Source organism: Myodes glareolus, chromosome 18, assembly GCF_982192425.1.
Source record: "Myodes glareolus chromosome 18, mMyoGla1.1, whole genome shotgun sequence".
NCBI classification, from domain to species: domain Eukaryota; kingdom Metazoa; phylum Chordata; class Mammalia; order Rodentia; family Cricetidae; genus Myodes; species Myodes glareolus.
The window spans coordinates 70,583,607-70,595,231 of record NC_142043.1 but is presented as its reverse complement, the minus strand read 5'-3'; the positions used below and the strand labels follow the sequence as shown (position 1 = coordinate 70,595,231).

Here is an 11,625-nt window from a genome sequence, read left to right as displayed (position 1 = left end):
ACATAATTATACACAAATTAAATGAATTTAATAAAGAAGAAACCAGGTGGTGGCAGCACACGCCTGTCATTCCAGCACTCAGGAGGCAGAGGCAGACAGATCTCTGTGAGCTCAAGGCCAGCCTAGTCTACAGAGCAAGTTCCAGGTCTGGCTCCAAAGCTGGGGCTGGAGAGATGGCTCAGTGGTTAAGTAGTGCATTGGTTACTCTTCTAGAGAACGTTTGATGCCCAGCACCCGGATGGTTCCAGGGTTCCAAGGGGTCCAATGTCCTCTGGCCTCCACATACATGCAGGCAAGATACTCATTCACACAAAACGAAGATAAAGGAAAATTTAAAAAGAGGCAGCAAGAGAGCTGAAAAGAGCTCCATTTTATTATAGAAAGTTACAAAAAGAAACAAATCAGGCAATTAATAAAGGAGCAATAGGTGAGAAACGAGGCACCTCCTTTAGTGCCCCCCACGCTGCAATTCAATTCAATGTGAACCACGTGGAGGAACAGAATTAAATAATTCTCATGGGGTTCAGAATTAGGACCCCCTCAGCCTTCTCTCTTGGGAGAAACTGAGGCACAGTAATACTGAGCAAAGGTGAAGAAAGCCACACACCTCCCCAGGTCACTCTCAGTAAAACAAGAGGAGGGTAGAGGATTCCTCGGGAAGCCGGGTCAGCAGAGCTTGTAAACCTGGGACTTTGGCAGGCAGGAATGGGAGCTGGTGGGTATGTAAACCAGGCTGTGATGAAGGGAAGAGGAGGAGGCTGTAAACAAAGGGGCAGTGACCTAGGAAAAGGGTGCTTGTGGATGGAGTGGGATCTAGACCTCCCAGGGAGGTGAATGCTTAAATCCTGAGTGTCCCCGGGAGCGGCAGGAGGTCAAAGGCTGTGGGGACAGTGTACCCTGTCATGGGGCTGGAGATGCTCCATCCATCTCAATCCCAGGGGAATCCTGTGTTCCACCCTAGGACCTGATGCTCACTCTTAGCTCACCGAGGATGCTCCAGCCCACATGACTACACCCACGGGGGGGACTTGGGTTAGGAGTAAATTTAGGCTACTGGCTCTGCCCCAGAAACGGGATGGGAGAAGCAAGTTGGAATGTGCTCACTGCCCCTCCCTGCCAGGCTCATGGCCAGAGTCTGTTGGCTCTGAATCTTCCGACTCCAGGATCTTCAGGTATGGGAAGAGGGGAGGTACAGGCCCAGATTGAAAGATGGTCACCGCCGGCAGGACTCATCTACAAAAAAAACAAACAAACAAACAAAAAAAGGAGTGATCAAGATAGAGAAATGGGGAGAGCCTCTGCCACCAGCCTCCCCACGTAACCCAGAGCTGAAGAGCGGCAGCAGAAGTCCTTCACAGTGTGTTGGGTGTGCGCGCCTGTCACTAGCAACAACAGTCATCAGTTAGCTGGGACTGTGCACTGGGTATGTTTGATCTCACAATCATCTCAAGCAAAGGTGAAGTAATTTAATATCTACCTATAGTCCTGGGTGCTTCGCAAAAGCTTTCGATTCTTTTTCCTTTTCTTTTTGTTTTTCGAAACAGGGTTTCTCTGTGTCGCCCTGGCTGTCCTGGAACTCACTCTGTAGACCAGGCTGGCCTCGAACTCACAGATCCACCTGCCTCTGCCTCCCGAGTGCTGGGATTAAAGGTGTGTGCCGCTGCCGCCCGGCGCTTTTTCGATTCTTCCAACCACCTCAGGAGGTAGTGATCTTACCGAATGTTCATGCGCTGGGATTAAAGCAGGGCACACAACCTCGTTTGTTCATTCGTTTCAGACAAGGTCTCAATCTGCACAGCCCGAGCTGCCCTGGAACTCATGGTGTGGACCAGGCTGTTCTTGTACTTTTACATCAGCTTCAGTGGTGGGATAACAGGATGAGCCACCACACTCAGTTCTAGGCAGCGATCTTACTGCTGAGTGACACACTCGGAAGCCCAAGACACAGTTATTAACTGTATTTTAAAGAACGACAAAATGCAGCCTGGTCCACAGAGCAAGTTCCAGGACAGCCAGGGCGACACAGAGAAACCCTGTCTTAAACCAGCAAAGAATGATAAAAATGAAGGCTGGGGATACTGATCAGTGGCAGAGCACTTGCCTAAAATGCTAAAAGCCCTGGATTCAACTCCTGGAGTGTGGGCGTGCACACCCCACACAAGATAAATTGAAACTAAGCCCATATGGATCCGGGATCACACCGTAAGTAACAGACAAGCTGGAATTCATACTCCAGGCCGTCTGACCCAACTCGGGTATTTTTAACCAGACTGGAGATCTGGAGAACCAGCGAGCTCTGGTTTTGAAATCTGGAGACTCCATCTGCAGGAGGGAATTAGGCCAAGCTCCTGCAAAACGCCACGCCACGGACACCAGGGGGCGCCCTCCGCCCGCCAGCTGCTCACCCACGATTAGGGCCTTGGTGCGCAGCCCGCCCTGGAGCCCAGGCTGCAGTAGCAACTCCTCTTCCTCCTCCTCCTCGTCGTCGTCAGGCTGCGTCGCCAAGGGGGTGGGCGCACTGGGGGTCTCAGGCTCCGGGCCCAGATCCTCCAGTACCGAGCTCTCGGAAGGGTATTGGTACGTGGTCTCCAGGGCCGTCTCACTGAAGGAGATCTTGAGCTGAGGGAGGAGAGAAAGGAGAGAGGAAGCAAGTTCATTACTAAAGCACCCCAGGGAGGGAGGGCCCAGAGAGCAGACGCGAGTGCAGCTGGTCTTAGGCACCCCAAAGATCGGTCCCCCAATCCAGTTGGGGATTCGACTTTCCTTTACAGCTTGATTTTTTTTTTTCCTACAAGTGACATCAAACAAAACGATGGCTCAATAGTTAACGGCACTGGACGCTCTTCCAGAGGACCCGGCTCAGCACCAGCCTCTCACAACCATCTGTAACTGTAGTTCCAGAGAAAACACGACTGAGGCCCTCTGCAGGCTCCAGGCATGCATGTAGTGCATATACATATGCAAGCAGGCAAACACTCAGACACATAAAATAAATGTTTGTTTTTCGAGAGAGGGGTTTCTCTGTAGCAATGGTAATCCTGCAACTCGTTCTATAGACCAGGCTGGTCTCAAACTCAAAGATCTGACTGCCTCTGTCTCCCAAGTGCTGGGATTAAAAGGTTATGCCACCTTTGCCTAGAAAAAATAAATAAATAAATCTTAAACAACAAACAAACCCAAGCCAGATTTGGGCCACTGAGATGGCTCAGTGGGTAAGGGGACTCGCAGCCTGGCTGGATGCCTGGCTTGTGACCTCTGACCTCTACAGGGTGCTGTGTCAGGTATGTCCCCACCCCTAAAATTAATGCAACCCCCCCAAAAAAAACAAAAAACAAAGCACATAACAAAACATCAAGAACAGAAACAAACTACCCAAACAGCCAGGTATGGTCCCTCACACAAGTAATTTCAGCACAGCACTCAGGGGGCTGAGGCAGGAGGATTACAGTAAGTTCCAGCCTAGCCTTCCATGTTTATTAAAACTGTCTAAATTTTAAAAAAATCTGGACAATGGTGGCTCACACCTTTAATCCTAGTACTCGGGAGGCAGAGTCAGGAGGATCTCCCTGAGTTTAAGGCCAGCCTGGTCTACAGAGTGAGTTTCAGGACAGCTAGGGCTACACAGAGAAACCCTGTCTCGGGGGGGGGGGGGGAAGCAACAAAAAAAGGACTGGGAATGTGGGTAAATAAGGAAAGATCTGGGTCTACCCCCTTTACAGCTGTGAGGATCCGGGTCTCCTCTCCCCCCCCCCCCATTACAACTGTGAGGTAGAGATGCAAAAAGAAAAGAAAATGCACAGAGGAAGAGTGTTGTAGCCAGGACTGGGCCGCTGGGCACCCTTTGGGGCATCCCAAAAGGGGTGAAGTCAGAGCTGGCCAGGTAGGAAAAAGCTGGTTGGGAAAGGGAGTCCCTGAAGGTACCCTGATTTCCAGAGCCTCAAGAGCCTGCCCCTCCCTTTCCCTGCCTTCTCTCCGATCCTACCATACAGGTCCCGGTTCGGGAACGGGTAGACAATGGAAAGGCCTATATGAGCGAAGAGATGGCTCAACACACAGAAGAGCCCTGGAATATGCAACTGGAGAGCTGACAAGGACAGAGAAGACAAACCCTGGGTAGGGATGTAGAGGAGGCCAGAGGATACTCACAAAAAGAGGCAGGAGGCCAGAGAGTAGCTACAAAAACAGGCAAAGGACCAGAGAGAGGCAGAAATCCTTAAAAACACAGACTGTCTGAAGAGTCCTTCCACCCTTTCCTTTGTCCCCCACCCCCAGAGGACACAGTGGGATTATCCCTGCAAACCAGAGAGTTTAGGGAGATAAACAGGTGATTCCAGATGTACCCATGATATCTGTGGCCAATACCCCAGGGCCTCCATGTGACTTCCCGTGTGTCTACAAGTCTTCTAGGGACTGAATGAGAGAGACGTGACACCTCAGTACCTAAGAAAGGGTCCAAACCCTAACCCTGCAAAGGCTTCTTTGTTGTTGATGTTGTTTCTTGAGACAGGGTTTCTCTGTGTAACAGCTCTGGCTGTCCTGGAACTAACTTTGTAGACCAGGCTGGCCTCGAACTCACGGACATACACCTGCCTCTGCCTCTCAAGTGCTGGGATTAAAGGCGTGCGCCACCACCGCCCAGCTGCAACGACTTCTCATTTCATCTCACTTTGAACACCATCCAGAGCCTACACACAAAGGCAGCAGGGTGACTTCCTTCCAGCTGCCCAGATGCACTTCCGCCTCTGGGCCTTTGTGCCATTCCCTCTGTCTGGGAGACTCTTCCCCCAAATATCCCCAAGGCTCCTCCACTCCGGGGCATCCTGTTTGGAGGTTGCCACACTTGCCTCCTGCTCTATGTCCTGATCCTATTACACACACCCTAGTACTAATATTTGCATAAGCGCTTATCTCCTTACCCATGAAAGAATCTGTTAATATCATGGGGGAAGTCAGGCAGTGGTGGTGCACTTAATCCCAGCACTCGGACTCCGGAGAAAGAAACAGGTGGATCTTTTTGAGTTTGAGGCCAGCCTGGTCTACAGAGCGCGTTCCAGGGCAGGCTTCAAAGCTACAGAGAAACCTTGTCTCAAAACAAAACAAAACAAAAACCAATCAAACAAAAAGTGGGGGGGGGGGGGCGCGGAGAGATGGCTCAGCAGTTAAAGAGTACAGACTGCTCTTCCAGAGGTCCCTGGTTCAATTCCCAGCATCCACATGGCAGCTCACAACTGTCTGTAACTCCAGTTTCAGGGGACCCAACACCCTCACACAGACATACACATCAATGCACATAAAATAAAAATAAAGACATTACTAAAAAAATCTGGGGTGGAGTTTATAATAAAACCTCTTCATACAAAATGCCCAAGTACTCAGATCCTTACATAAAAAGGCATAGTGTTATATATGACTCACACAGCCACTCCCATGAATTCTCAAGTCTATTACACTTTAGAAACTTTTTTTCCATCTTCTGTTTAGTTTAGCTGGCATGTAAGGGCACCATGTGCATTCAGTGCCAAAGAAGGCCAGAAGAGGGCATCAGATCTCTTGGAACCGGGGTGGAGGATGGCGAGCCACCACTAAGTGCTGAGACCTGAATCCAGGTTCACTGCGAGCAGCCAGTGTTCTTAATGGCTGCACCATCTCTCCAGTCTTTTTTTTTTTTTTTAATTTTTTTATGTCTGAGACTGGAGCTCACTAAATTAGCCCAGGCTAGCCTTGAGCTTGACACCCATAGACGGAATTACAAGTCTGAATCACCAGCCTGGAGGGCCTGAATATTTTTGTTCTGTGCTTGGTTGAAATTGTGTTTGCAGAAGGCTGACTGTACTTGGCTACTCAGGTCCATGGTTGCCATGAACCTTAGGCAGGTTGTCACACTGCCTAAGGTAAAGGTTTGTCTAGACATCAGGGGAGGTTCCAACAGAGGACCAAGGCTGGAGGGAAGGCTGTAGAATAGAGGGACAGCCTCCAGATGGCTCACACGCCAGGATCTGGAAAGGGACCCATACTGGTTCTGTTGCTGACAGCTTTGCCCAAATTTCTAGAAGCCCATCCTCTCTCTCTCCTTTCCTAAGCCCCCACCCCCACCCCCAGCCCTGTAGTTTATCTTTAGTTCTGTAAAACGGTTCTTTTTGTCCCTTCATCTACTTCAGTATCTACTTCTGTCAACCCCTTTTGCCTCACTTCCCCCCAGCTTCTGACTGGGCTTCTCAGGAATGCATAACCCGAATGGGGCGCGCGAGGGGGTGGGGGGTGCGCAGAGAGGGAAGTGACTCACTGGAACCTCTCTCGTCTCATCAGCTATATAAGGTCACAAAGGGGCCAGGGAAGGGAAGAAGGGGCGGGTCTCCAGCCCGAGCCTCTGCTGGGGCACAGCTATAGCCTGGGACAGGGCAGGCAGGTGTGCTGTCTCTCGTGGTGGCAAAATCGGTTTGACGAAGAAGCCTGAAAAGGAACTATTCAGGAAGGGTGAGGGACGGGGGTCATGGCTGGGACAGAGCAGGGCAAGGCACAATCATCCTTGCTGAGGTTGTACAGACAGACAGGGTTGGGAGGCGCAGGTGTGGACTTAGAGAGAGGGCTGAGGGAGGTAGACAGCCACGTCTAGGGAACTGGGCTGCCTCCTCCCCACCCCCACCCCAGTGTGGCTGTTTCCTGATTCTCTCACCACATCCTGAGCACAGTTCTGGCAGGCCCCCAGGCCCAGTGTTCCCACTCAGTCCCACCAGCCTTCCTGCCCCCACCCCAGGCTTCCTGTTTGGAAGGCCTACTTCCGCCCCTGCTACTTGATGACCTAGGCATGGTGACCATCACAGGTCCTGCACCGCACTAAGGCTCCTTGGCTTCCCCCAGATGGTTCCTAGGCTTGGGCCACAGAGCCTTGATCCTCCCTCTGCTCACTTCCCAAAGTCACAAGCCAGCCTCGGGAGGAAGTGACTTTTCTGCGTGCCTCACCCCGGGAGAATTTCCTTTCTATCTGCCAAGTCCCGAGAAGGGAGGGCCAATAGGAGCCTGAGGGCTCAGGGTACAGGACTCTTAGGTGCCACCCCAGGAGGGCTGGAGCTTCAGAGAAGCTGGGACAGAGGTGAGAGAACAAAAGTCATATTCAATAACGCTATCGTGACAATGAATACTCTGTCCATAAATTAAAATCACAAAAAAGATGCATGGGGAGAATCAAATGATCCCCGAGCTCAGCCCTGATCTTCGGTGCTTATGATCTCCTACTGACACCAACACACACACACACACACACACACACAGAGTTACAGAGAACAAGCAGGAGCAGACGTCCCGGGCAGGCCCTGAGAAATAGTGTGCTCGGTCTGAGGCGGCTGAGTGTGGCCCTGTCTTTCCCCAGAGATTTTTCTCACTTAGGAAACTGGTGCCTAAGAGGAAGGCGTGGGGCCGGGGCTGGAGGGAAAGTTACCCTGTCCAGTGTTTCCTTGCAGGTCTGCATTCCAGTCTAACCTCTGACCCTCTGCTGGCCTCGGGCCCCACCCCTGCCCCCAACTCCCACAGGGCCTGGGCCAGTCCTTGCTCAGTTCAGCGCAAATGAACTTCTCTCTTTTTCTACCCCAAGGGGAGGGAGAGGCCAGGGGGGGAGGAGGGACAGAGGGGAAAACCAAGGCTGAGCCAGTTCTGTGGGGGAAGGGAAGCCCAGGGAGGAAAGATGGGGGAAGGGACTGGATATTTTGGAAGAGGAGAAGGCTTTGCTTGTCCCCAGAGAAAAGGAAAGCACTGTCTAACATTTGCCCAGTTGGGGGGAACAGGCAACCCCGAGGTCACCCACTTCAAATGGCCTCTGTATGCCTCTCCGGGAGGGTGGGGGAGCTGACTTGGGGTCTAAAAGCCTTTTCTCGGCTTTTCAGTCAGTTCAGCTCCATCTCACTCGCCCCTCTCTGGTCTCCTCTTTCGTGGGGCTGAGACGCTCATTCCGACTTCCCTCAACTTCTGGCTTCAACATTCTCTGCCCTCCCGGGTATTTTCACCCAGTTTTCACAAGGGTTTCTCATCTCTCCTACCAGCCGGGCTTGCCTGGATCAAAAGCTCAAAAGGAAAAGAAGGACTGAGCGTGAGGGAGGGAGAAGGACCAGGGCCGGACACACCCTGAAAACCACACACCCCAACACAGCCGTTGACTGCTGGGCAGAATCCTTGGTGCTCTGAAATGAATGGAAAGGAGGGATAGCCGGAGGAAGGGTGTGTGTGCAGAGGGAGGAAGGGAGGTGGCAGGAGTAAAAAGAATAGAAGACAGGAACACAGGCATTTAAAAAGCCATCCAGTCAGAGCTAGAAGGAGACTTCTATGCAGTCAGGCATGGCAGCTTTCCTACCTGTTTGTGATGTCTTTCAGGGGAGCCCTTGACAAGGCAGCTGCGGCTGAGACGGAGGTAGCCCCCGAGCACCAAGATCTCCTCAGCAGTTGGGTACCGCTTCTTCCCGGATCCAGGCCCTGCAGCATCAGCTGTGGCTGGGGTGGCCAGTGGGGCTGGGCTGGCAGGGGGCACACACCTCCGTGGGTTGACAGTGAAGGTGTGTCCGCTACGGCGGGGGGCCCCCACCCCCGGTCCTGCCTTCACCCCATAGAACAGGCGGCTCATGAGGGGATCCCCAGGGGGCTGGGGGGCAGTTGGGGGTGGGGGAGACAGAGGGGCTGGCGTTGGGGGCCGGGGTTCTGCAGCTTCCTCTTCCTGCTGTCTGGAACCTTCCGTCCCAGCCCCAGCGTGCTCTGGTGGAAGGGGGGAGGGCCCAGCGCAGAGGTTCTGCTGGGCTCTCAGAGGCCTGCTCTGAGAGTCCGCCTCCTCCTTCTTAGCCTCCTCTTCAGCCTCCAAACCAGAAGGCCCCAGGTGCTTCTCTGAAGATGCTGGAGGATCCGGCTTCTGAGTTCGTGTCTCTACGTCCCGTTCTCGAGCTTTCCCGGAGTTTAGGGTCCATTTCCAGCCTTCTGTGGGTCTCGAGATCCTGTCTCCATCCTCCACAGGGCTGGGTCTCCGCTCAGCAGTCTCCACTTCTCCAGAGATGGCATCTTGGCCCTCTTTTGTCACTGGAGACTGGTCTAGGACCATCCCCGGACTGGGTTTTTCTTCCTTTCTCCCACACTCCTCCAAGTAGTCTTTCCCCTCGTTTCTTGAGTTCAGTCTCCACTCTGTGGCCTCCAGCTGTATTGAGCTCTGTTTCTGGGGTTCTTTTGGGTCAAGATTCCATTTATGGGCCTCTGTCAGGCAGGCCTTCTGGTCGCCAGACTCCCCGGGGCTCAGTCTGCTTTCCAATACCTCTTTTCTCTTGGGACTGTCATCTCGTGGGCTTGCTAATCTCACACTCTCCTCTGGAGTTTCTCCAGGGCTCAGCCTCCATTTCTGAGCCTCTGCTGGTCTGGAACTCAGGTCTCTGGCCTCTGCAGGGCTCTGCCTCCAGTCTCGAGCTTCTGAAGTCCTGGAACATGACTCTTGGGCTCCCCCTATCACCAGCCTCTTATCTCTGGCCTCCCTGGGACTTAGCCTCTCTTCTCTTGACTCTCTTCCCTTGGGGCTCTGCTCTCTTAAATTACCAGGACTTGATCTCCGATCTAGAGCCTCCAGAGGCCCAGGTTTCCTATCAGCAAGTACTTCATTTCGCTGCTGCTGCTGCCGCTGTCGTTCCTGTTGGATGAATCGGTTCTGATGTACTGGCCCAATAGCCTCCAAGAGGACAGCAGATTCATCTGGGTCCGGAGGTCCAGCCTCTGCAGTCCCAGGCACAGGGCTCGCCTCTCCAGGAGGCAGGCCCACCTTGGCCCTGCGACGTTCCAGGATTCCCCGCTTCCAGGCTGGCATCTGGGACAGGCGATCCCGTTCTGCTTTCTCACGGCCACGAACCGCTGCCTCCTCCTGCCGCCGCCGGGCTAGCAACTGTAGCTTCCAATCTGGGATAGCAGTCATGGCCACTGGAAGTGAAGGAGAGAGCACTGGGGGACAGGAACAGGAAGGGTAGGCTTCGGAGGAGCCCGGGGATTGAGAATGGGGGTGGGAGAGGAGGAAGTGATGCGGGAAGAGACTAAGAACCGAGGACAGTGGAACTAAGGATGAAGATAGAGGGGAACAAGGAGAGGAGGGAGGGCAGAAGAGGCAAGAGCTAAAAAAGTGAAGAGAAAAGCTGGGTGCCAAGTTGGGGGTGGGGATAATGGGAGAGGAAGAGTCGAGATTCCGGGCAGAGGCAGCGCCAGATTGGGGGTTTGTGGGCACTAGACAGTCCCTAAGATATGAGAAAGGGAGGGAAGGAAAAGCAGAAGAGAGCAAGAAGACGGGGGAACTGGGGCTGAGAAGTGAGCGGGTTCAATCGAGGCTGCCTTCCCCCGGTACTCAGGGGAGATAAGCGGGAAGGAAGAACAGGGAACCTAGGGACCGGCTGGCGAGGGGGCGGAGGGGTCGGAGGGGATGTGAGAAGGTGAGGACAGATGTAGAGGGCAGAGGTCCGGGGAAGAAGGGGAGAGCGGAAAGCCGGCAAGGGCGCGGGCGCCTCTTCGCACGGGCCCCGCGGGTCCCGGCTGCCTTCCCGGCGGCGCTCGGCCCCGCCCCTCAGTCCGGCCCCCACCCCAACGCGTACTCCGCCCCAGAGGCGGGTCAGGGGAAATACCCTCCTCGGGGACTTTTGGTACCCGAGCGGGTGTGCTACCTACGCATTCTCAGAACTCTGGCTTCCACCCGCGTCCAGTCCCTTCAACCTCGTCTGCCTCCCCCACCAACTACGCCCTAGGACCCGAACGCTCGGAGGACCCGCTTCATGCCTCTGCTGTCCCCAACCAGGGACCCCGCTCTCAGGGGGACCTTGACCGAGAGGGCCATGCACCCGCGGGAACTGCACGGACGTGCAATCTCTGCACAAAGGGGAGGCACTCCAAGGGAGATCAGGAGACACTTCCCTTAAAGTGGGAGCCCCACAGTCAACTTACACGCCTTGGGGTCCCTAGGAGGAGGTGCGGTGGAGCCAGGCGTCGGAAGAGAGGAAAAGGAGAGAGTCAAAGGGAGATCTGGAGGGAGGGTGGGAAGCAGAGGAGGAGGGAAGAGGGCGCCTAGGAGGAGGGACGGCGACTCAGACGGGGGCCAGGCGGGGGCGGCGACCGCTTTGTCTACGGACAATGGGGCGAGGGAAGGGGGCGCAGGGCGGAGCCGGCGAAGGGCGGGGCTTCGCTGCCCTCCTTCCCGCGTGGGACTCTGGTGGCACTCCTCTCTTGCAGTGGCAATCCACAGCTCTTCGTTTTCTGTCTCCAGAGGCCCTCACCCACTTCCTCTGGCAGCCCTGGAGAAGCTGGGTGTCCAGACCTATTGCTCCAGCTGGCCGACCCGGGGCGGCGGCCCGTGACTCAGGCCCCCTGAGGGACGTGGGGAGGAAGCGGCAGCTGCTTGGAGTCAGACCCGCCCTTCCCATCATTCGCCGCCCCTCCCCGTGCTTTTGCTTTCCCTGGCCAGTCTTTGTTACCGTGGTGGTGTGGGCGGCTGCCAGGCCCCAGAGTCTGAGAAGAAATGGCTTTGGGAGTTTGCTCCCCCTCACAGAGATACTCTGTCTCCCATGGGTTCCCTGATCTCTACGCGGAGAAACTAATATTCGGAGGGAGCAGGACTGGGTGACTGGGACATGGGGG

The 11,625-nt window shown here is 54.4% G+C and overlaps 1 protein-coding gene across 2 annotated transcripts; it reads right to left on the bottom strand.

Moving 5' to 3' along the window:
• Positions 1–355: 355 nt before the first annotated feature.
• On the bottom strand, positions 356–11,312 carry Ppp1r18 (protein phosphatase 1 regulatory subunit 18). 2 transcript variants are annotated; one of them, XM_048440770.3, is made up of 4 exons: positions 10,936–11,312; positions 8,342–9,930; positions 2,406–2,619; positions 356–1,233 (listed from the first exon to the last, which is right to left on the bottom strand). In XM_048440770.3, exons 2-4 carry the CDS (start codon positions 9,923–9,925, stop codon positions 1,214–1,216), a joined length of 1,818 nt encoding a protein of 605 aa, XP_048296727.1. In that variant the 5' UTR covers positions 9,926–9,930; positions 10,936–11,312; the 3' UTR covers positions 356–1,213. The 2 variants fall into 2 exon arrangements, with proteins under 2 accessions (XP_048296727.1, XP_085536149.1); XM_085680023.2 differs by lacking the exon at positions 10,936–11,312 and having other exon boundaries at positions 8,342–10,569.
• Between the last annotated feature and the right edge of the window lie 313 nt (positions 11,313–11,625).

What these genes read in the sequence shown, in the direction of transcription:
- Ppp1r18 (XM_048440770.3), bottom strand. Translation starts at nt 9,925, where the DNA reads ATGACTGCTATCCCAGATTGGAAGCTACAGTTGCTAGCCCGGCGGCGG. An exon ending in CTGAAAGACATCACAAACAG is followed by an intron (nt 2,620 to 8,341) that starts GTAGGAAAGCTG and finishes CTCCTCCCTCAG; the next exon opens with CTCAAGATCTCCTTCAGTGA. An exon ending in CACCAAGGCCCTAATCGTGG is followed by an intron (nt 1,234 to 2,405) that starts GTGAGCAGCTGG and finishes TTTTTTTTGTAG; the next exon opens with ATGAGTCCTGCCGGCGGTGA.